This window comes from Phoxinus phoxinus (genome assembly GCF_949152265.1).
Source record: "Phoxinus phoxinus genome assembly, chromosome: 21".
NCBI lineage: Eukaryota > Metazoa > Chordata > Actinopteri > Cypriniformes > Leuciscidae > Phoxinus > Phoxinus phoxinus.
The window spans coordinates 5,080,145-5,106,510 of NC_136896.1; the positions used below are offsets into that span (position 1 = coordinate 5,080,145).

General features: G+C 38.1%; 1 protein-coding gene across 4 annotated transcripts in view; it reads right to left on the minus strand.

Moving 5' to 3' along the window:
• The window catches only part of epc1a (enhancer of polycomb homolog 1 a), a 40,620-nt gene extending 14,254 nt beyond the window's left edge, over positions 1 to 26,366 (minus strand). The window contains exons 1-3 of one of the 4 annotated variants that reach the window (XM_079596391.1): positions 25,955 to 26,366; positions 4,138 to 4,293; positions 2,869 to 3,028 (exon numbers count right to left, since the gene is read on the minus strand). In XM_079596391.1, coding sequence (XP_079452517.1) covers positions 2,869 to 2,968 — 100 coding nt within the window. In that variant the 5' untranslated portion in view covers positions 2,969 to 3,028; positions 4,138 to 4,293; positions 25,955 to 26,366. Of the gene's footprint in view, positions 1 to 2,868; positions 3,029 to 4,137; positions 4,294 to 21,333; positions 21,721 to 25,954 lie in introns of those variants that run through there. The other 3 variants (XM_079596390.1, XM_079596389.1, XM_079596388.1) reach the window with 3 other exon arrangements.

Here is a 26,366-nt window from a genome sequence, read left to right on the forward strand (position 1 = left end):
TAGTTCGTTTACGTTTTTATGTTCCTCGGGTCTGACAACATGGCCACTTTTTTATTCTTTGAAGGTTTCATCAAGGTACAATTTTGTTTTGTTTACATCTACACATCATCAGAAGCCTTTTGCACAGATAATTTGCAAGCACTAGCCAAAATAGCCAGTTTAAAAGAGCATGAGGGAACATGTGTTTAATATTCAAAGTAGCAGGATTTTGAAACAAAGCCAGACAAAAAGATTTAAGTATATAATCACAACTTTTACTGTACAACACTGCAACATTCACCAGTACGAGTAAGTCAATCGAGTCCAACTGTTTGGTTTCTAACATTCAAAATATATTTTGTGTTCAGCAGAAGAAAAATACAGAATGATTTGAAACAACTCGAGGATGAGTAAATGACAAATCTTTCATTTTTGAGTGAACTATCCATTTAAATAAAGCGTGAAAGATCGGGAATCGGCCTTAAAATCATGAAATTGGTAGTCGTATCTGCTGAAAAAATCCTGACTGGAGCATCCCTCTCTTCTGTACAACCTTTCACAGACTAATTTCTCTAAATGGGCTACCACTTTGTTGCATGATAGTCTATTATTATGGTAGCAGCATCGATTTCAGATTTACTGGCTCCTAAATGGCACATAAGACTTTGTCCAAATTAAGCTCCAGTATAGACCAGACTGTGTCTGAAAAGTCAAAAAAAAAAAAAAAGTGAGCGATGCAAAGACACATTTTGATCATCCTGTATGTTTGGCAGACGCCCTCAAAGAACCCAAGAGACGTCTCTTAAACACACTTCCCCATCTGAACAGTGTTCCCACAACAGTTCCCAGTGCCTCATCCTCACTTCCACTTTCCCTCCCCCTTCTTGTCTGGTGTGTGTGTGAGAGCGTGTGCTCTGACACTCTTTGACAGCAGGACACCTCCTGCTCCTATTACAGACACCCCAGGGGCCGCCAAACTCACTTAAACTCAACCAGTCACTCCATCTATAACACACACACTCAAGATAGACGAAACAGCCAAGAAATTAAGTCATGTCAGTTAAATATTAACTACCCCACGCAGCGAACCTATTCAAACTAAACCAGACGAATAACATGGCACACATTAAGTAGCCTATATCAACAAATCATTTACTGGGAAGTACTAAGTTACAATAAAATTAGGGCTGTCACGTCTCCATGGTTAAATTAGAGTACTCAATTTAAAAAACAATCCTCGATTGCAATTAATTGGCCCGTGCCGAGTAACAAAATACCGGAAGTGGCGTATTCCACGGACGAGAATCCATGAACCGCATTATTAGACCGTTTTCTAAGGCTGCACAATGTATTAAAACCATTTTAAAAACATACTACAGCATAGATAATGTTATTGAGTGCTTAATTTATTTGCATGCGTGTAGGTTACGTGCGTCTCAGTTCACCGATGCTGCTCCACATTAACTTATTCAGTCTCTAACTCCATCTCAGCATATCCTGTGAGTTTGGGTTGCTTATAACGTTCATCTGGGACTGGTACCGTCTTGTTCGGTACCAAATTTCGAGCCAATGCAGCATGATTGGCTGTGGCAAAATAAAGGAAAAACAATAGTTTACGCCGGTTATGCCCAGAGATGTGGCTCACACGTGAGGCTGTGGTGTGCAAGCTTTCCATTCCCCATAGATGTAAAAGATGTGGAAAAGAAAAAGTGTGACAACATTTCACCGGCTCAATCCCAACAGAGTGCGATGCAATATTTGCGACAAGATAATTGCTGTCAAGACCGGCAACACAATAAATCTGATGGAGCACTTGACAGTGCACGGAATAAACGTAAGAGCAAAAAGTTGCTCCGTTTTCGACTGGAAGAAGAACGGAGTGAATGAACCGAAACTCAAAGTACAGGCTACTTGCATCACAGACATGAGAAATAGGCATATAGAAAGCTTGAAATGTCTACTTTTAAATTAACCAATTCTAATTAAAAACAAATACTCACTGATTATGTAATCAAAATTAAAGGTTCATTTCTCTCTTTAGGCGCGCGCACGTGTTTTGCGGAGATGAGACAGCAACGTCAACATCTTTACAGCCAACACTGACTCAGAAAACACTATCAATAAACAATTAAAATGTCTCCTTGCCATTTCTTCCCGACACATTCATAATCATTAGGCTACTTTTGCCAGTGCTTTCCAGCAAGCTTTATGTGTGAGCTTGAGCGCGAGGCATAGGCTATATTCTCCCCCCCAATTAAGAGTAATTAAGTCTGTAAAAAAACGAAAAAATAAATCCAAAGTTTTTTTCTTTTTAGGTAATATGTAATTAATCTTGTTAAATCAGATTTCATAAAAAAATGGAATCTAAAAAAAACTAATCGCTTGATATCGAATAACCGGTAACTATACCCAGCCCTACTCATCAACATTTAGTAATTCCATTGTCATGTGAACAAAAACAATTTTTTTTTAAATAAATGATGCAGGATACAGTTTAAAAGCCATTGAGAATATTTATGGCTGGGAAATTCCCTTAATTCACCCACCATTGATGCTCAGAACAGTCCATGCTTTCAAATAAACACAGTTTAAAGGATAGGGTCATTTGATGAGGTGAGGTGAAAGCACCAAAATGTAAGACGTGGCAGATGGCACAGCCGGCAATCCACAAACACTCACAAAGAACAAAAAAACCCAATACAAAACACCTGCTGTTTAGGAATTGGCAGACCGATTTTGGTGACAAAGGCTCCAATCACTTTGTTCATCCCATTCAAACGCTTCAATACCTGTCCCTCATAACAACCCTTGCTGGTACCACTCTAAAACACTGCTTCATTAAATAAATCCCTCAGTCGTTTATATGCTCATTTACATCCGTGTACTCACGCTGTAAGTGAATGAGCTGCTTTGGCATCTTGAAGTCTCCGGGGTAAAGCGAGTCATAGTAGGCGATGTTGCTCTCGGCCTCTGGGACAGGAATCACCATGTTATCCCTCTTTTCTCCGTACACCTGCTGGGCGGAAATCGCCCTCTGGAGATGGTGTTCCTATAGCAACCATAAACAGAGACATATGCTTTAGTAAACATTCCCATTCACAAAGTAGAGGAAAACAAAAACAAAAAAACGGGTCTTAAAATAATGTACAAAATACTATTTTGTCGCATTGTTTATTAGCATTGCAAAGTCTAATTAATTTCAGCGAATCCATTCGAAAGTTATAATTAAATAAATAAAAATGAACCACAATATTCTGATTAAAATTTTGCAATTGTTCTAAACGGTGGTTTATAAACACTTCAAATTGTACCAAATTAATCATTAAAGACTCAAATAGTTTTTTGAATTAATCATTAAAGACTCAAACATTGCCATTTGCCAAAGATATTTACTAAACACTTGACAATATGCAGAAGCAGCATATACATATTTTGATCGTCATCATGACCAGCTTGATTCAAACAATTCACAATATTTTTTCCACAAAGATGATAAAAATGCCGCAGTAATCTGCCTTCATTTTCTCCCAGTAACCCCATTTATACAAAAACCTGTGCCGACTCAGAAGAGGCAACGCAAGAATCCTTCAAAAACAAAGCCAGTTTTGTCTTTGAGCATCTAACCTGATCATTACAACACAACTACATTTACGCAACACTTTTGTGCTTTTCTTTACCTCTTGAATTTGTAATATAGATCAGACCACAATAGAGATGAGCTGTGGTTTCAGAGAAAATGGCAAAACCATTTTAATGCAATAACCTCAACCGGTTTTCAGAAACATCCCTTAAATAAGTAGCCCATAAACCATCATATAAACCTACTCTAAAAAGCACAAAAGAGCAGTCTCCAAAAATCCTCCAAATCATTTGGCCAGTTGGCCTGACGTCATGCACCCCAGGAGCTCATCTGAAATGATTACACTTGGCATAAGGAAATAAAATAATAATAAAAAAACATTACGCATGATAGCCTAGAAGCATTTCACCAGAGGAGCTCAGACAAACTTGGTGAAGTAATAGCAGTAGAAAGCTTAAAAAGTTAACATTGTGTTCCTGCCAGCCATAGTTTAAAAACTAACTTTCAATAGTTAATTAGTCACAACTCTCTTTCTCTCGCTCTCTCTCCCACACACACTCTCTCTCTCACACACACACCTCGTCTTAAATGACTCAGCTGCGAGCCCTCATTGAAAGGTCTCTCGAAAGGAGGCAATTATCAGCAGACAAAAGCCAGACTTCCTTTGGCACAGTCCTCTGAATAACCTTCGGATTGCAAATGCTCCCCCCGCCGAGAGTGACCCCGTCACTGACCTTAGAGGATCATAATTACAAACAGATGAGGGGAGAGAGAACAAAATGGTCATATAACACAAAAAAAGCTCTGAAAGAGACCAAAACACGATCTCCAAGTGTTTATAACTAGGATCTCTTGTGAGCAAATCCTGATTATGAATTCAGACAGACATATTTTGTAGTTCTTTTCAGGGAGTATTTCAATTAAATATTTTAGGTCTAAGGGGTTCAGCTGACAAAAAAATTACTCATTCGATTATTATTATTATTATTTTTTAATGACATAAGTTTGACATTCACATTATGTAACTAAATGTAAAAAAAACAAAAACAATGCATTATAAATTACATGTCTGAAGCCATTGTAAAAAACAGTGCATTTCAGTTTAATTGCAATAGGGCTATCTAAACTACAAGTTCCAGTCTGCAACACAGTAGACTTTTTTTTTAACGCACAGTAGACTTTTTTTGTGGTATTAACTAGGGGTGCAACGGTTCAAATTACTCACGGTTCGGTTTGTATCACGGTTTAAGGGTCATGGTTTCGGTACGGTTTGGTGTTATGGAAAAAAAGGACTACTGTTGAATAAAAATAAAGAAAATAAGAACAAATAGGCTAATCGATCTACAAGCAAAAGCACAAATAAATACAATAAAGCAAAGACACAAATGAAATAAACAGTGCTTTTCAGGCATCTAAAGCAGTTTTCAGGTACAGCAATTGAATAAGTAATCACATGTAAAATAACTGCATGTTTCATGTTAAAGATTAATCCTTATTAAAGTTACAAAAGCTATTCAGTCAAGAGCAGTGAGTGATTTCCTTGTTGGATTAACATTAAAAGGAGACAGCAGGAATATTAGGCTGCTGTCACTTTAAGACAACGCACTGATAATGTACATGAGTAGGGCTGGGTATCGTTAAATTTTTTCCGATATCAATACTGGTTCCTTAACGATACTTTTTCCGATACCAATTTTATGAAATCTGTTTTAACAAGGTTAGCCTAAATTATATAGGCTATTACCTAAAAAAAAAAAAAAAAAAAAAAAAAAAAAAAGTCAACAAATGGCAAAAATAAAACCAAGACAGTTTTTGGAAATATTGCATCGCACGCGATTGGCATCGAGCCTGGTGAAATGTAGCCACACCGTTCATCTTTTACATCTATGGGGAATGGGTGCTTACACACTACAGCCTCACATGTGGTATGAATCAAGTCTCTGGGCATAACCTGCGTAAACTAGTGTTTTTCCTTGATATCTCGCCAGTGTCGCCACAGCCAATCATTCGACATGCTTACTGGCTCACTGACGTTCAAGAGCAAGACTGGAAAGAGAACTCAATATAATTGCGCGCTGGTCTGAGTGCACGCTTCGGATGAGCGTGAATGTTTAAAATGGCAAGGCTTAAAAACAAGCGCAAATTAGTTTAGTTTAAACACAGATTGCAATGTGTGCTGTTCAGGTGTGACCAAGCACTATCAACACCCAGGAGACGATCACGTAAATGACTGTCATGTTTGAGCATACGGCACTCACATTGAACAAAGTTTACGAAGAGTGACTGACGTCCACGTTTGGACTCATCAAGAACTGATAAGAAAGTAAATGTGTACCTTGAAATGCAATGTAAGTCGCTTTGGATAAAAGCTTCTGCCAAATGCGTAAATGTAAATTATCATTGATGTTGTAATGTATAGGGAAGCCAGAATGTGTTTCAAATTTCAATAGACAGAAACATAGCGGAACGGTCAGTTTTACACGTTATTTTCATAAACAAAATTTATGTTTTTTGTCTGATTTGAAATATAACTGGCCCTACTTTATTTGATCTATTTTTTACTTTCAATCTATTTATTACTTTTTGATGGCGCCGCCAAACATGTTAACATTGAACCATTGGCCCGATCGGACAGTAGAAAACAAAAATCCTTAAGTGTTGTTGAGCCCTGACTGCTGTTTGAAGCAACAATGCTAATCTTACAGAACATGCCGAGTCATTTACAAAGTCCTGGCATTCTGTCAGGGAACTAGAGGGAAACAAGCAGGTCAAACTTGTCTGGAATGCTGCCATGACCTCTAGCCTAGACGACACACCGGAATGACGCTGGAAGGAGGAAACCATCATCTCTGGGAAAACCGGCTTGCTGGATTGTTGTATTTGCAAAAGCAGACAGATCTGCCAAGCGTAAAAGGCCCTGCATAGACTACCAACATTGTCTAAACAATAACCACAAATCACATTACTGAAAATAAAGCATCATGCTTGGCAACTGCGATGAAAATACAAATAAATGTGAATAAGAAGAAATTCATTCAAACATTTAAAAAAAGCAATTTTGCAATTCCACTTGTTGCCACTAGAGACACTGAAAATACCTCACCACAAGCTACAAACGCCGCCACGTAAAAGCCAACTGAACACAAATCTGCACCAAACAATTGCTACAATATTGACGATTTCATAAATGTTCAAGCAGACCAACCCATTGCTAACTATTGCAATTCTGTTTAGTGCTGATTAGCACAGATACATTACATTTAATATAACAATAATTGTCATTGTACCACCATCATAGTTATTCATGACGGATTGTTGATCAAAATCCTGAAAAACAAAAAACAGCTGTGTTCAAGGGTTAACTACATGAGTTAAGATTTAGAAGAAAACCAGCTACACCAGATGAATATCCAGCATCAACACGCAGAAAACATTTATTTAACGTATAACCACTGTCCATATAAACGACCACAGCTATATATATCTGAAATAAAGGAGGGGCCCACCAACTATTTACCTAACGCTACTAACACCTATCTATGTATATTTCCCAGTGTGTTGTCACAAACAAATACAAAAAAACAGAATGAAATGTTTATATCTTTATATAAAGTTGTTGCGGTAATGATTTGATAGATCAGAAATCATAAACAGAACAAGCATGAATATATATACAAAAAAAAGAAAAATACTTTTGGTAAACCAGTACAGTAAGTCAAAAAGAATATAGAAAATCTTCAAAGTAAATTAAAGAAAAATAAATAAGGAAATGACAATAACAATAAAGAAACTTATATATATAATCAGTTCAGGGTTGCAGATTCCTTGGGAAAGAATAGATTCACTGCAATGAAAGTCAATTTTCAATGATGTTTGTGATGATGTCCCAGTACCACAATGGCTAGCAACATTGACCTTCAAAAAACGCAAATAGTCTACAAAGTTACGATCCACCGTGGTTAATCATTACCCTCAGGACATTTATTAATCCATTAGGATTAAATGGATGAAAACCTTCTCTTTCTGGTAAACCTCAATATCCAAAAGGTGGGGCTTTAATGAATCGTACCGATTCCTCACACCATAATATAAGGTCACCTATAAAGAGTCCATCTACAAAAAGGAACAAAAGTCTAGCATTAGCTATATAGGACCTATACATGAATAAACAAATGCACCACATAGAAGAAACAAAACTTACAAAATTGACCTGGAAACAAAGTTTCTCAATCTGGACTCCCAATAAGTGTTTGCTGGAGGTGCTAGGACAACACCATGCTTCCCGCTTCCAAACACAACTGACTTCCTCTACCCTACTACCAGTTTAAATCAAAGGAGTTTTAGCGCACAAGCGCCCCCTAGGAGTGTGTATGAAATATCACATGGGTAACAGCTAACACTGTTACATACTCCTCCCTTCAGAAAAGAGATTTGTCATAGCCATGACAAATCTTAAGATTTTGCACGTGATAAGTGTCAGTGCTGTCTGGATCAGAAAAAGAAACAGAATAATTAACGGGCCCTAACTTCTTGTTGATTTTTGCTGGGCCTTTCCATTTGGCAGACAGCTTTGCCATGAATCCCTCATCAGCTCTAGACAAAGGATGTGTCCGTACCCAAACCACATCTCCCTCTTGGAAATGCACTGGCTTACGATGTTGGTCATAGTACCGCTTCTGCTTGGCTTGGGCTCGGTTCACATTCTCCTTCACTATAGTAAGGAGTTCTTGTTGTCTGTCAAGAATGGGATATGCAGGGTCATTAGGGTCAGGCAGTTTACGTAGAGCTCTCTCCATTGGACCTTTTAATTTTCGTCCAAGCGCTACTTCAGCAGGTGTAAAACCTGTACTTTCGTGGCAGGCTGTATTAATAGCAAACCTGAATTCAGCAATCCATCTATCCCACAGCTTATGGTGGTCTCCAACGTAAGATGCAATCATGGTCTTCAAATTTCGATTGACTCTCTCCGTCAGATTAGTTTGGGGATGGTAGGCTGTGGTCAGTTTTTGAATGACTCCCCACTGCTTGCACACCAGGCCGAGAAGATGAGAGGTGAATTGTGCACCACGATCTGAGACCAGGTAGGCTGGTGTTCCCCATCTGGTAAATATCTCCTCTACCAGCACTCTGGCTATCTGAGGAGTTTTAGCAGACCTCAGAGGAAACATCTCCACCCACTTAGAACAATAATCCACGATAACAAGTAGATATTCATTTTGCTTGGCACTTTTTGGAAAAGGTCCCATGAGATCAATGCCCATCATGTAACCAGGTTCAACAATGGGTATAGACTGTAAATGACCAGATAATTTTGACAGGGATGGTTTGTATTTTTGACAAACTTGGCATTCTTTGCAATGTTTCCAAACATCAGCTCTGATAGTTGGCCAATATACAGTTTCCAGCAGTCTGAGCAAGGTCTTAAGTTTTCCCAAATGTCCACTGAGAGGATTGTCATGAGCATAATGAAGAAAAGCTTGACGATGGATGGAAGGAATGACAAGTTGAAGTTTTTGACCTTTACGGCCATCTGGAACATTACGGAATAGAAATCCATTTTCTGTTACATAATGAACTCGGGAGGTGTCTTGCGTGGTCTGAGATGATACTTTGGAAACCATTTCTTGTATTTCTGGGTCATTGTTCTGAGCGATGGCTATCTGTGATAAATCTACTGGCATACTGACTGGTGGTGAGATAGAATTAGAGGCTTGAGCTACAGCAATGATGTTAGGTGAAATGGTGAGACTTGGAGCTCTGGATAATGCATCAGGTACCACATTACACTGCCCTTTTCTGTACTTAACAGTGAAGTGAAATCCTTGTAGTCTTATGGTCCATCTGATGAGACGTGATGATGGTTTGGGGTGTTGAAATGCCCATGTTAATGCAGCATGATCAGTTAATACTTCAAATAGTCTCCCTTCGAGGTATGGCCTCCATTTCTCCACTGCCCACACCACTGCTAGGCACTCTTTCTCAGATACAGAGTATGACCTTTCTGCCCCTCTCAGTAGTCTGGATGCATAAGCAATAACGTGTTCCTTCCCTGCACATTCTTGTGTAAGAACGGCTCCCAAACCAAATTCACTGGCGTCCGTTTGAACTCGGAATGGTTGAGTGAAGTCAGGAGAGGTTAGAACGGGAGCTTGCATTAAGTCTAGTTTGATAAGATCGAATGCCTGTTGGCACTGATCTGTCCAAATCCAGGTAGAGTTTTTCTGTTTCAAAGCATGAAGTGGAGCAGCCTTCTCTGAGAAACTGGGAATAAACCGATGGTACCAACCGGCCATACCCAAAAACCGTTGAACGTCTTTGAGAGACTGTGGGATGGGAAATGCACTAACTGCTGACACCTTTGTGGGATCGGTTTTGATTCCTTCTCTTGAAACAACATGGCCCAGGAAAGTAAGAGATTTTTGAATGAAATTGCACTTTTTGAGGTTGAGAGTGAGACCTGCTTTGTGGAAACAATTGAAAACTTGTTGGAGATGTTGGAGATGGTCTTGCTTATTTTTGGAATACACCACAACATCATCAATGTAAACCATACAACATTTACCTTTCAACTCCCGCAATATATGTTCCATGAGTCTCTGGAAAGATGCTGCTGCATTTTTCAGTCCAAAAGGAAGACGTAGAAATTCATATAACCCTGAGGAGGTGATAAAGGCTGTTTTTTGAATGCTATCTGACTCCATTTCTAGTTGCCAATAACCACTCTTTAAGTCCAGTGTAGAGAATACAGTTGCCCCATGTAGTGACTCTAAGATGTCCTGTATTTGTGGCATTGGATATGCATCAAGATGAGTTTTGGCATTTATCCCACGGTAATCAACACAGAGTCTTGATCCTCCATCTTTTTTCTGTACCACCACCACTGGCGATGCCCATGGAGAGCAAGATGGTCGAATGATATTCTTATCAAGCAGCTCCTTGATTTGACCTTCAACAAAACTCTGTTTTTCGATAGAAACCTTGTATGGTCTTTTTCTAACAGGTAGTTCATCTGTGGTGATGATGCGGTGCTTTATCAAGTTGGTATATCCAATCTCCTGGTTGCAAACAGTAGGCCAGCTTAACATCAGATTTTCCAGCTCTTGCTGCGTCTGCATGTCGGTGTCTGCTTTTTCTGATAGTTGGTGTATAGAATGGAGTGTTTCATCACTGCAAGGCTGTAAAGGAATGGCAAGGTAAAAGTTAATGGTAGGATGAATGTCCTGATTAAGGAATGGAAAGAAGACTGGTGTTTCAGCGGCTTCTATTGGAAAGAAACCGTACTGAGCATTATTGAAGTCCAAGACCATTCTTGATTTCAACAGAAAATCCATGCCCAGTATGATGGGTACCGTTAAGTCAGTGTCATTCATTATATACAGGGTAAGCTCTACTAGACGACCCTGTACTTTACTCTTCCACACCACCTTTCCAACAGCGGTTTGGCGTTGTCCGTTGGCTAAAAGAAAAGTTTGTCCTCCACCAGGTAGGTATACCTCTTGTCGGCTTAACTGTTTCCAACATGACTTTTGGATTAGTGACAAAGTACTGCCAGTGTCCACCATAGCAGTTACATGGGTGTCTTGTAAGGTTATAGGAATGATAAGATTTCTGATGTCGTGTTGCATAGAATTTTGGCAAGTCTGGACAACTCTAGTATTGGCTGCTGCTGGTTTGCGGTGTGAATCGTGATCTGAAGGATTTCTCTTCTTTTGCTCATCCCCATTAACTTGACTCCAGTATTTCTTGGATTCAAAAAAATCTCGTTCTATCTGTGTACCTACTTTTACAAGTTCTCCTACATCTTTTATATTGCCACGTAGCAAGCTAGCAAGTCGAGGATTACAGTTACGTAAAATAGCTTGCACCACCTCTCTTTCTAACATGTCCTTCTTCCATCTCAAACAAAGGGCACGATAATGAAAAGCAAAGTCTCTGAAACTTTCTCTTACACCTTGTCTCCTCTCCATCAGCTTCCTTACTGCCAACTCTTCATAATCCTCACTGAGAAAAGATTGCAGAAACAATTTTTTAAATTGTTTCCAATCACGGACATTCCCTTTCTCCGCCATCCACCAATCTTTTGCAGTACTTTTAAGTACAGCAGTTAAAGAAGCCAAAATTTCACTATTCTTCAAAGGTCGTACAGCGAAATACTCCTCACATCGTTCAATGAAGGAGATAGGATCTTCGTCCGGGCTATTGCTGAAACTAGGGAACTCAAGTTTGACTGGTGGGTTGTACTGATTCGAACTGTCCATGACGGGTTGAGTATTTGGCTGAAGACTGTAGGTTTGATCTCTCAGTGATCTGTAAACAGTACTGGTATTCATGGGCTGAATTGGGGTGGATATAAAAGGCTGGAAAGATTGTAATCTCTGATCCAATTGTTGGTCTCTTCTCTTCAAACAGTCTAGCACTGACTGTCCAAGATCTTGAACGCTCAGTTCTAGATGTTTTCTCACTCTGCTACACTCACGGTCTATTTGGTATAGCAATTTATCTTCTGTAGCTTTGCGTTGTGATTCAACATCAATGAAGGAAACTTGTTCACTCACCCGTTGATTGATATCGGTAATCTGCTCCTCAAGTTTGGTGAAACGTTCTGAGAGATGTTCTAACATACCTGAAACAGCAGTGGAAGGGTGGTGTGTCGGTTCATCATAAATTTCAGGTGGTGGTGGAGGTAGAAATTGGACTTCCTTTGGACGGTCGTCCATGAGCACTTCTTCCTCTGAATCAAGGTACAGGTCACTGAACGTGTTAATCAGCTCTCGTAGTGGTTCTCTGTGGGTACTAAATGGTGCAGATGAGAAATCTGGATCGGGTACAGGCTCATCCTCATCCAGACCTTCCTGACTAGCCATTTTATTTATTTTTTATTTTTAACGGTTTTAGAGTTTGTTTTGTGACAAACACTGGGAAATTTTCACCAACGTATATGAAGTCTGTGGGTCCCTGTTCGGGCGCCAATTATATAACCACTGTCCATATAAACGACCACAGCTATATATATCTGAAATAAAGGAGGGGCCCACCAACTATTTACCTAACGCTACTAACACCTATCTATGTATATTTCCCAGTGTGTTGTCACAAACAAATACAAAAAAACAGAATGAAATGTTTATATCTTTATATAAAGTTGTTGCGGTAATGATTTGATAGATCAGAAATCATAAACAGAACAAGCATGAATATATATACAAAAAAAAGAAAAATACTTTTGGTAAACCAGTACAGTAAGTCAAAAAGAATATAGAAAATCTTCAAAGTAAATTAAAGAAAAATAAATAAGGAAATGACAATAACAATAAAGAAACTTATATATATAATCAGTTCAGGGTTGCAGATTCCTTGGGAAAGAATAGATTCACTGCAATGAAAGTCAATTTTCAATGATGTTTGTGATGATGTCCCAGTACCACAATGGCTAGCAACATTGACCTTCAAAAAACGCAAATAGTCTACAAAGTTACGATCCACCGTGGTTAATCATTACCCTCAGGACATTTATTAATCCATTAGGATTAAATGGATGAAAACCTTCTCTTTCTGGTAAACCTCAATATCCAAAAGGTGGGGCTTTAATGAATCGTACCGATTCCTCACACCATAATATAAGGTCACCTATAAAGAGTCCATCTACAAAAAGGAACAAAAGTCTAGCATTAGCTATATAGGACCTATACATGAATAAACAAATGCACCACATAGAAGAAACAAAACTTACAAAATTGACCTGGAAACAAAGTTTCTCAATCTGGACTCCCAATAAGTGTTTGCTGGAGGTGCTAGGACAACACCATGCTTCCCGCTTCCAAACACAACTGACTTCCTCTACCCTACTACCAGTTTAAATCAAAGGAGTTTTAGCGCACAAGCGCCCCCTAGGAGTGTGTATGAAATATCACATGGGTAACAGCTAACACTGTTACAAACGAATGTTAGTTGACAAAGCAGGAGGAATTTGCAGATTTCACTGAGGTTTCAGGTGATAACAGAGCCTCTCTACTCTCCTATAACTAAGACAAAATGACAGGTCTAAAAATAAACTTCTGTCTTTAAGAAATTTATAGACAAACTCAAAATGACATTGTAAAAGGAAATTCAGAGAGATTTGTGATGTCTTATCCATGTCACACAGGGTTTATTTGCAGTGCGGCAACAAACATTTCAGGTGCATTAGGGGAATGCGATATAAAGATATTAAACCGTAAATAATAAAAATGTCTCCATGATCTGCCTTTTAAGAGAGATCATACAGGGCTCGCAAAATTTCTAAATCGCTGGTAGCCCTTCGGGCAGGCACTCTTCAGATTTTGGTAGCCCGAAATAAATTTTACTAGCCCACATAAAAAGACAATTTTTAATGTAGAAAATTGGTTAGGAGTCAAAACATGAATCAAAAACTTTTTCAAAACACAAATATCAACAATTGGATATAAAATAATCAAATTAGAATCATCAATACAAATATACATCTGGTTCTCTGAAGTGAAATGTGTGGGCCCGAGAAGATTTTGATTTCTCTGATCTACATATGTGCATTTTAAGATGTTTTGAATGCCAAAAAAATTGGACAACAATAGCTTTAAAACCATGTCACACAGCTGATTATTTTTCTCTCCTCATCAGCATCACTCTTTTTCTCTTTGTTTTTCTCTTGCTCTGGCTCTTCCCGTCCTAAAGCTGAGCTTTGACTGATAGGCTTTTCATTTTTGTCTGTCAATGACGAAAGTAAACTTGGGGTCAGCTGATAGGTTGATTTATGAATCATTTTCTCGGACACGTTCATTTACTGAAAGCTACTAGGAAAGCTAGGTAGCCTAACTAAGTTTATTAAATTTATTCACAATATGTACACATTCATTATTGATCTCAATACAGGGCCGTAGACATGGCTTTATAATCAAATAGGTCCTAAATGTAAGGTTGTTAGGGGGTTCAATTTTTTTATTTCTCTGATCAAGTCGTTTGAAGGCCAAAAAAAGGATAAGAAATAGCTTTAAAACCATGTCAGCGGGCAGTATTTGTCAATACCTGCTCTCACTTCTTATCCATTACTCTTTCTTTTTCTCTGTCTCCTCATCTTGCCCTGTCTCTTCCCTTCCTAAAGCTGAACTTTTTTAATTTACTGAAGGCTACAAATTGTACTATATTAATTCTCAACATGTACACATTCGTTATTAATATTGTGCCTAACAAGATGAAAACGGCTTTGTTTCTCGTCCCCTCACAATGACCGTAAACGAATTACATTCCACGAGTCACGTTACAAAGGCCTATTTTCAGTTCAAAATGGCGAAATTAGACAAGTAAATTCGTTTGCCTGATAATTTGTCATTTGTTTAACATTTATGACCTAAAAAAAAAAGTCAAATGTGAAATATTTAGTTTAGCTACTTACATTATCGCACTTGACCATAAACTGAAGCGTCGAGTCGCTCTGCTCAAATTCGCGCTCAGTAGCTTCTGTGAATATAAATCCCGCCTACTTTGATTTGATTGGTAATCTCTAATATTCTGACATTGACGAGCAGTGACAGACCAATGAGGCTCAGATGCATACACACACACACACACACACACACACACACACACACACACACACCCTGTCCTCTGTTTCTGACGTGCGCTCTGTTCGGCGCCACTGCGGATTGAAGACGAAGAACGCGCTGAATCTGATTATAACAAGACTGAAGCGAACACTATTTTAGATAGCCCGTCGGGCAGGCCGGTTATGCATTTTGGTAGCCCGACTGGAAAACACAATAGCCCCGGGACGTCGGGCGGGCGATTTTGCGAGCCCTGTCATAGTATCGTGCTAAAGTGCTCATTTCTATCAGTTGCAGTTCTGGCGGTTCCAACATACCGTAAAGCGCGATGTACATTCACATCCCAGTTAACAACACAGCGGCAGGGTTATGCTTAGCTAGCCTACATAACATTTCAGTTTTTCACCATCACAAAAGCTTAGGCTATTATTTGCTTGTTTTTTTAAAGCCAGTTAAAAAAAAAATTGCATGCCATTCTGACATAAGATTTTCTGAGTGTGTACACGGGTCAATGACGTATAAGGATTATCGACAGGCCAATTTTAAAATACAAAAAAATAATAATACCTGTTGCAATTGTTCAAACATTAAGGATGTTGTGTACATACAAATTCATATACAAATTTACATTTTAGTGTTTTTGTCATCTAGGCCTAGATGAATTGGCCGTAGCCTTTAAAAAAAGTCATGTGGTGCGACCGTGATTTATCTTAAAATTAATTAGGCTACCTTAACATGAAGCGCACACTAAAAAATCTGTCAAACAGAGTAATGAAATAAGTTCTTTCGCATCTTATTGCGCTTAAACTGTCAAATACACACAAGGTTTAGCATACATAAACAGTTGTTTGTATCTTAAGTGAATGTAAACAGTTCGGATGTGTATCAGTTTATTAGATCCATCCATTAAAGGAGAACTCCGGGCAATTTTTAAGTGAATCTTGATCGTTATCCCTTTGTGAGTACTGTCTATAGAAAAAAAAAAAAACGAACCGGATTGGTGCTTGCAACACAGAGCTCCCACTCAGCTAAAGCGGCAGTTATTGGGGCATATTCATAAAGAGTGTTTTTGTGCCTCTTAACAGACATAAAATGCAATTAATATGTCTGTCCAACATGAACAGTGTCCTTACATGACAACAAGATGTGTTTAGCAACTTAGCCATTGTTTAAATTCACCTAAATAGTGTTTGACGGCTAGCTGTAGTCTCGCGCTGAAGTCTCGTGGGAACTCCCGTTGTAGCCGGGAAAAGGTATTGATGACTGAAGAGTGTGAGGCTAGTTCTTCGTCTGTATACTCGGGTTCGAATAAATAAGGACGACCATCAAACTCAAAAGCCTCTTCCATGTGTTCAAAATCTTCTATAGCCTATTCTCCAGTTACGTTAAGAACCATTTCTTCTTCATTTGTGAGCAACTCCGATCATCACTCTTCACACACACGACACTCCTCCTCCTGCACACTTCTATTTACCTTTTTCCAGCTACAACGGGAGTATGGTATAACACTATTTAGGTGAATTTAAACAATGGCTAAGTTGCTAAACGCATCTTGTTGTCATGTAAGGACCCTGTTCATGTTGGACAGACATTTTAATTGCATTTTGTGTCTGTTAAGAGGCACAAAAACACACTTTATGAATATGCCCCCATAACTGAGTGGGAGCTCTGGGCATTAGCAGCTCCGTGTTGCAAGCACCAATCCGGTTCGTTTTTTTTTCTATAGACAGTACTCACAAAGGTATAGCCTAACGATCAAGATTCACTTAAAAATTGCCCGGAGTTCTCCTTTAAGTCTGAAACTGACAGCCGCCTAATAAACCTGCTGTCTGTCACTAATGTTAATCAAACACCCACTGCTCTTGACTGAATAACTTCAGTAGCTTTAATTAATAAGAATCAGTAGGCTATAGCCTATATTAAATTAATGGGTTTAATTAAGGTGAAAGTCTGTGTACTGTTTGCTTTTTACATCTGTTTATTACATTTTTTTAATGCTACAGTTACTGTACACTTCTGTATCTGAAAATATTAATGCACTATTTAATTTCTTATATTGTATTTTTTCCTATTATTTGTAGGGTTGTCACAATACCATAAAAAAGTCTTACAATACTTAACCAGCTGAAGTAGTATCGTGATACCATGCATGCAGTATTGTGTTAATTTATATGAATTTAAGCCTAATTAATTTAATTAAACCAAACTTTCATAAATAGATGTGCTAAATGAAAACAACAGATTTTCCTCTGAATACTTCATTAATGAGAATGAGTTACTGGCTAGTGTTACCAATCAAATGAAATCAGTGTTAACTAGGCTAAATTATTAAAAAATCTGACAAAAAGTGATATTTATTAATGCATTTGGACTGCTATTACAATTGCATTATGTTATGAGAATAATGTTTTAAATATAAAATAAAATAAAAATGAAATCGGCATACTTTTAGATGGTAAACTAAAGCCACCAGTAGGCAGCAGGAAGTGTTAATGGTTGGGTCACTGAATCCTTCAATTCGTTAAAAACGAACGCTTCATTCAGGAACAAAGCAAATTATTTTTTATGAATGGCTCAGTAAATCAGTGATTCGCCCGATTTGTTAAATAACACGGATTAATTCAGAAACAAAACAAAAACAGAACTGTGGAAACATCAGGAGCATTTTTGCCCGCATCATGAAATGTCCAACCCTGACTGGAGAGCAGTATTTATACATAGGCCTAATTAATTTATAATGTTAAAATCACATAATGATGGATGTGATTGAACAGAGTGCAAAGCCGCTATGCTGATGCTGATTTGCATTCATCTGAGATGTTTCTAGAAACAAACAAGGCTACACCTTTCTAGGTGGCTACCTGTTCAAGAAGTGGTCAAATGAGCAACGGAAAACTGTGAGAAATACATTATTATATAACGATATTATGGTATTATTGATGTTTGTTCCTAATCATGTCAGACAGACCCTTTCTCTTGATAAACTTCTGCCCGAACAACAAAAATAATATGACATTTAAAATACATTTTTGTACAGAATGATTATAGAGGTTTAAAAAGAACTCAACTATTGCAAACAAGCTACTTGGTAACCTTTGAAAAAGCAGCATATCAAGAGCACAGTCATCACACGCTAATAAAAGCACAATTATAGAGTTATTTATGGTCTCAAGGAGTTCCCACGCTGTTCAGAGAGGAAGTTCTTGCACTTAATCTTAATACCACCTCCCAGTATTCACAGTAAATCCACTAAAATGGTGGTTTGGGCATTTAAATGACAAAAAAAAGCCACAAAACTGAACAAAACATATGGCTATATTCGGACAAAGTTTGTGTTAATGGCAGTGCTTGAAAAACATCTTCAGGGAGTTGTAAAAACTTGTGCCCGCTGACATAACAGCTAGAGAACTAAACAGACAGTAAATTAGATTAATCCAGCCTTTATGGATAACCAAACATTTAACCGCTGGGAGAAACCCACTCTGCCACACATTCCTAACAATCTGTATGTCAGAGCTTTAACCAGTTAGACACGTCCTAAAGTCTGCTGTCAGAGAAATTGTCATCACAAGATTTGAAACGGCTTGAAACGTCTGCTGACATAAAATATTGCCCGTAGTAAAAAGAGAGCCTGCCAGCATCCACCAAAATACAACAAATGGTACAACGAAACAAAACTGGTTTTCAATTGTTTTTCCAAGAATCACCAGGGCTTGTTGAAAATCAGAGCCAGAGGTCACCCAGACCACCAGTATTAAGGCTAGGCTATAAGTTGACTCGTAGAGAAAATGCACACTTACATACTAGGGCTGTCACTCATTAACGATTATTTTCGTGATTAAACAAAACGAGTAATGTTTTTTTTTGTGGTAATAAAAATAGACCCAAGCTAACAATAGCCTTTCAAATGGCTTAAAATACATAGCCTATAATAACAACGAGGCAATAATTGGTTCAAAAGCAAGTAATCATATGGTTTTATTGAACAACATTTAATCAAGTATCGTGACAACCCTAACTAGTGCCAAGTTCAACCAAGGTTTACACTACAGTACACAATTTTCAACTAAACACACAGGCTAGGCTAGGCATTTTGGCGGTTTATTTACACGACAACGCTGTCTGTCCCTCTATTGACAGCAACACAACTACCACTATGACACTTCAAAAGGTTCATAGAGTTTGTAAAACTAATCCATATGATTTGAGTGGTTGGTTAGGTCCAAATTTTCTGAAGAGACTCGATCACTTTAGGCTACATGACGAACAGATTTCTGTTCATGTTCGCTGATCAAAACTTCTGTTAATAAAAGCCTAATTTCAATGTTTGTCATATAAAGCGATCCAGTCTCTTCCGAAAATTTGGACTAAACCGCTCAATTCATGTGGATTAGCCTAGTTTTACGATCTCATGAAATTTTTGAAGTGACAAAGTGGTAGTTGTGTGGCCTGTCAATGGAGAGACACAGAAACCTCTCAGATTTCCTTTAAAATATCTTCATTTGCGTTTCAAAGATGAACAAAAGACGTATGGGTTTGAAAACGACATGAGGGAGAGTAATTGATGACAATTTTTAAATGTATGGATGAACTAGGATAACCCTTTAAAACAAGCACACTTAAAAACTAGGCCTCTCCATTCAAACGAAAGAGCACGAGTGTGAAAAGGCTCTTGACACCCGCATGCATGCTTCATCTTTCACAAGGGCCTCAAGCTTATTTTGTATTTCTATTAAAAAAAAATCTCGCATTAATTGAATTCTTCAAACAGTGCATACCAAATTTAAAAAGAAGAAAAACGTATCCTTCCAACCAACCAAACAGCCTCAAACATTAAACAGCCACTCTTTATGAACCTCCACATCAAGCAAGTACAAGAGACACTTGACATGCCGCTGTCATAGACCACGTTTACATGCAAAACATTTTCTGAAGTTTATTCTAATAAAAGATACACAGATCCAACCAGTGCAAATTAGAAAACCAAGAATATTCTCTTCTGGAAAAACTAAAGAAGCTCACTCAGGAATTTATTCTCTCACTATTTTTCATTAACATATTTTACAATACACAAAATAATGCAATAAATTGAAAATGTAGGCCATGGTGTTTCTTTTTTAATGTTTGTAAAAATGCAAGGTGTTCACATGACCTCATTGAATTCAGATCAATATTTGCATGTACCAGGGGTCTTTTTTTAATAGATAAAGTAACAAGAATTCTGGCTTATTCTGGTTAAGGCACTGGCGTTATTGGGGGAGTGATTCAATTCTGATTAAGATGCATGTAAATCCAGTCACTGATGCTAGCGGCCCCGGGGCCTAATAACAATGCAAAGAATCTCATTCAGGCCCTTCAGCTCAGCCTCACTCTCCAAGGTCCCCACATCTTTAGAGACAAATACATTTTTCATTCATTCATGATTACATGCATTCAAGGATTTTCTGTATATGTAACATACATATTTTCACAAGCATAACTATATAGTTTTCTACATAAATAGTACATTTTCTAAGCGTGGAAAAAACGAGAGACAATTCTTAAATAGATTGCGAATTCAATTTAAATTAAATAAAAAGATGAAGAAATTATTTTATTTACGCAGCCTCATGTTGTTCAAACCATATAACTTTTAGAAGAACTCAGGAGACGTTAGTCAACATGACAACCTCAGTCACCATTCACGTTCACTGTATGGGAAAAAGCATGGAAGTGAATGGGGACTGAGGCTGTCAAAACCTATTCTCCGTCTGGGCTTCCCACATCAGAAATTAAGTCATAAGGAATTGGAATAACATGAAGGATTACAGAATTTAAAATTTTGACCAAATTATCGCTTTCAAATTCGCTGATATTTCCAGATTTCCCATGACAGCGGGAATTCCCGCCCTCTGGCTGCCGTTTGTCGCCACTACAGAAAAAAATCCAACAAAATGTCGGTACCTCCACGGTCACATGACTCCTTTTGTGTTTTGCTGCACGATTCGGGTCCGAACGGATTGACACAACCCTACTTTCACACCACTAATAGCCATCAAATGAATCCAACTGTATATACCACACTTTAAATTCGGTGCAAACTGCAAAACGGGTCCACAACACCGTGTAAAACGGTTCACAAACAGTCGGCCATTTTGTTGCATCCAAACCTGCGCAGACTGACAGAAAAAAACAAGTTTGTATCGCAGAAAATCGGAAGTTGCATGGTTAAAATCGTACCGATTCCTCGTCCTTCTCCATGCCTGTGGGCATCTGCGGCACGGCGCGGTTGATGGACGCGTACTCGTGCAGGTCGGGCAGATCCTCGCATCGGTAGATGGGCAGCGGTTTGAGAGCGTCCAGCGCCCGCGCCCTGAACGACAGTTTACTCATTTTACTCTATAAATCTATCCGATCCCCTCACAATCACCCATAAAACCGCCACAGATCTCATGGAGGAGGGTGGATGGAGTTGGAGAATGAGAAAAAATAATGGAATAGAAGAGATCCAGCGAGGAAAAGCAGAGGCGGGTGTGTGTGTTTTCTCTCGCTGCCTCAGTGCGCCATTCACAACATGGCGGACATTAAAAACTCCTCAGCCGATTGCGTTCTTCCCTCCTCCCTCACAAACTCTCGTGAACGCGCACCTCAGCCATTCCCGCACGGCTCGTGCACGCGAGCGCGGTCACGAAACATGTGCACGCGCACACACATTAGACTAGTATCAGATATTATTTCATTATTAAGGGGCTTTATTAACCATCCAAAAAATTGCCTACACAATGTCATACATTTATGTCACATGCTTCAACTGAATTAATTTTCATAATTCCATAGCTGTTAAATACAGGCCTATTAAATCGACACAGTAACTAAATTAACGCACAATATCTCATCATAACATAGGCATATGTGCTGTTTGAACACTGGTATAGGTTGCAGGTTAAATTTTATTGCAAATATGAACAAACACACTCCTGGGGCGTAGCCTATGCATTGTCACTTTACAATTCAAAATAGACTTGTTTTCTTTTAGCCTGAAACTTTACAATAACTGTATAGAGAGCATCTTTATATTCCAAACGTGTGTTTCGTCAATTATGGTACAATCAGTTGTATCTTGTGTTAGGAGACGGCGCCCTCTTTTGGTCAAATTAAGTTAAACCAATGAAATGAAGATGACTTCACTGTTTATAAATGCATACTAGAAACTAACAAACACGGTTCGAAAAAGGCTTGAAGATAATTAAAACACTATTAAGTTGTCTCCCCCCCAAAAAAACATGCCACGCAGTCACCACATTAAATTACACAAAATTTGGACAATACATTTTTTCGTTTTACAAGAAAAACAAAGTAATTTCCAGAATTTTCCACAAACATGAGAACAAATTGCATCAATAATGGCTCAAATGGAAACAAGCAACACAATTTATAACTTTTAATGGCGGCTAAAGCCACGTCATCTTCAGTGTGTAAACTCATATGAATGGCTTTCAATAAACTGCCACATGGTGGTGTAATGCCATTGAGAAATAACACACAGAACAGTTTCATAAGGCTGCAAACTTAAGAGTACGTGACAACTACAAAAGTTGGTTCCACTTTATTTTAAGGTGACATAGTTACATTGTACGGTGTAGGCTAATATTAATTAACTACATGTAGGCCTACTTACTATAGAGTCAGGGTTAGTTGTAATTATGCATAATTTACTGTTATTAGTAGGCTAAGTAGCCTACCATGTAACACTTTAAAATAGTGTCACCCAGAAGTCTAATAGAAAACTATTATGTCTGCAAATCTTTATATGAATGACATTTTGACATAATTCCACACTATAGTTTTTTTGCGCACTAATTAAATAAGTAATAGCCTAAACAGCTAAACGATCTCATCCTGATGACTAAAGTTCTTAAATCGTGCACATAATGACAATTTTAAATCACTGGCCATTATTTTTAACGAAGAGACCAGAAACTAACATATAGTCAAGATATCAGAAAGTGAGAAAAAGAGAAGTGAAAATAGGGCGGATGTGGGCATGCTGAAAGTTAAATATACAATTGCTCATCTGTTAGCGGAAAAAAAAAAAAAAAATTGGGGCAATCTAGTTCTAAGTAAATAATAATAATAAATGTAACAAATATATAGATCATTGGTCTAAAAAAACCTGTAGCTATTTACACTATAGCATAACCCTCAGCTACAGCAGTGTGCCACAGTGTTTTTAAATGCTATAGTCATAAACTACGGGATAATGTCACTCTGTGCACACCCCACAAAACATTTGCTTGTTGAACTATGACATTATAAACATAAATTGCTTCTTAGCAGGAAGAGGAATTGAAACTGAGACGCAGTTTAAAAAGCAGGCCGCCTGAAAGGCCAAACTGTCCTTTTCACTGGGTTTGAGAAAGATAACAAGCAAAGAAACCAAAAACAATATGCTGCTTCAAGTAATCCCACCCTGTCATTTAGACTATAAGAAGACAATAAAACCTACCGTAAAAATCACCCTCAAAGGCCAACCAAGTTTAAGAGTCTGGGCTGCAAAACTTCGGTGGTTTTTAAATCACAAGTATGAGAGACTCGTGAAATAGACAGATTTAGAGATAATTTAGGGTACAACCCAAAGCATCTCAATGTCACATTGTAACATAAATTTTGAATAGGCTACATATGGCCCTTATTATAGGGCATGTTGTCACATTAATGATTAAGATGCCATAATAGCAATCTGCTGTTTATTGACACTGCTTTGAGATGGATTTAAATAAATGATGATGCATGTGTATGCTTCAAATATCACTTCCTCTACATTTCTAGTTAATTGCATTCTAAGGTCATTTATTTATATGCAATTAAACAGCAAATAGAGCAATAAAGCTCTGCCTAAACAAGTTCAGTATGGAGTCCCACAAGGCTCAGTACTAGGACCATTGCACTATATAAATGATATTTAAAATGAAGTTTCTAAAATATACAGGATCCTTCGTCAGTTTGGTAGTCGAGGCCTCAACTACAATCCAGACAATATATTTCAGCGTATTCTAATAAACAATAAAATATTGTGAATAATCATACAAATATCTCCAAACAATACAATTAAAGACTGCAACTCTACAACACTTTTGTGCAAATCTTTTGAGGAATTTAATTCAAACACGTCCTCAATGAATGCTGAAAGAACACATACGCATGTAGGCCTATATTCCAGCTGAAAAGAAAAACATCTTAAATGGTTAACTAGTTTCAACTGGTCTCTCAGCCTGGCCAACCTGGTTCTCAGCTGGTTTAGCTGGATGGCCAGCTGGTCTGAGCAGCTAAACCCCCCTTAAAACACATCAGGCAGTTGAGACCAACAGTTTTAGACTGTTTTAAGCTGGTTTAGTAGGAGTATATGTATAAAACACATTGTGACTTTACATTTTACGCATATGAACAATGAAAAAAAAGTACAAGAGCTCCCCCCAAAAAAAAAAAAAAAAAGAAAGAAAAAAAAAAGAAATCTGGCACAACACAAGAACAACCCTTATTGAAAGAGGTCCATCTTTAACAGCAATGTAATCATTGTAATGAGGTCAAACAGAAGGTGGTGCGTTTGGTTTATTATACATTTTATCGGGTAGAAAATACACAATAACAGGCTAAAAACCTAAAAAGAGCTCTTGACCAAACCAGGATCAACATAATCTGACGTGGAGCTAAAATCTCCCAATCCTTTAATCTATTCATTAGAGGTCGACCGATAGTGGATTTCACCGATAACGATAGCTAGGTTGGGCCATACTTGCCGATAACCGATTAATGAACCGATAGTTTTTAAAATTGATACTGGATAAAAACAAACATAACACTCCAAGTAAAACAGTGCTGAACTTTATTATAAAAAAACTGTATTGAACCATGAAAACATGCTAAATGAAATAAATATATAAATGTGAATAATTATTTAAGTCAATAAAAGACATTCATTCAAACTGAAACAAAAAGTAATACTCTAAATAACAAATAAAACCAGTTACATTCAAAATGTAACTATTTAACTGTTCTTTTCAAGCCAACTTAATTAATTAAAAAGTAACTAAATTTGTATTAAAGTGAAGATGAAAAAAATAAATAACCGAAATCGAATGCTTTTCTGATTCGTTTATGTTTCTGTCGGCTGTATGAACATATCAGTTTGCTTACGTCTCTAGCTTTAAATATGCAACTTATCTGCATATTTAATGCATAAAAATGACCAGCTGGATATGAACTAATGCAAATAGAGGTAACAATTGTGACATTAAACATTCGGGTCGGACTTACGTTTATGTTTGTCAGTGTTTTAACCGCTTGAGGTACTAATGTTAGCGTCCTCTCAGCCTCGAAGGCAAACAAATGCCTACTGTCTCTACTAATGCAGCATTTAGTCAACAAATTAATCACTTTATAATGATATGACAAAATGTACTGTATAGGCTACATACATTTGAGCTGTCGGTGCTTTAAACGCGCGTCTGATGTCAGCGCTCTCCACGCAGCATGTGCTCTCAGTGCAGCACGCAGAATCACGTGTCGAAATGAACAACACGAGGCACAAGTTTTTATTACACCTCTAGAGGCCGCTCTTGTACTGCATCGTGCCAGCAGACCCTTCTCAGCTCTTACACTGTGTAATGAATGACAGCGTGCGCTTCTCAGCTGCTCCAGCAATGGACGCAACCAGGAAAAACTATCGGTATATATTTTTGCCGATAACGATAGTTCCACCAGTCAACAATCGGTGCCGATTAATCGGCAAAACCGATGAATCGGTCGACCTCTACTATTCATAAAAAAGTTGTATATAATAACACTGAAAAGAGTAACTCACCAGTTTTTCCACTAGGGTGGGTGGTGATAATTCATCTTAAACATGTCAAGACCAGATTTCCAAAGCCATACGAGGGGGATTGGGGAGTTGTGGGGAGAAAAGAGAACATACAGCAAACGCATGTCTAACTCTACAATCATCTTTTTTTGGAATGAGATCTGGATCATTGTTGCGGCAGAAAATCCGTCTTCATAAACCCGATGATGATATAATAATCCGCGCGCTAAGATCACCGACGGCCGCAGCGCGCACAGATCCACTGCGCTTTCCCTTTAAATTAAACTCAACTCGAGACTGCTGGCAAAAGTACCGACCAAACGTTTGTTTTACGATGAAGTCCAGCTCAGTCCACAGTCCTGGAAAGACCTGGTTGTTCCACTAAAGGGTTAATAAGTTTCGCGTCTTCATTGGT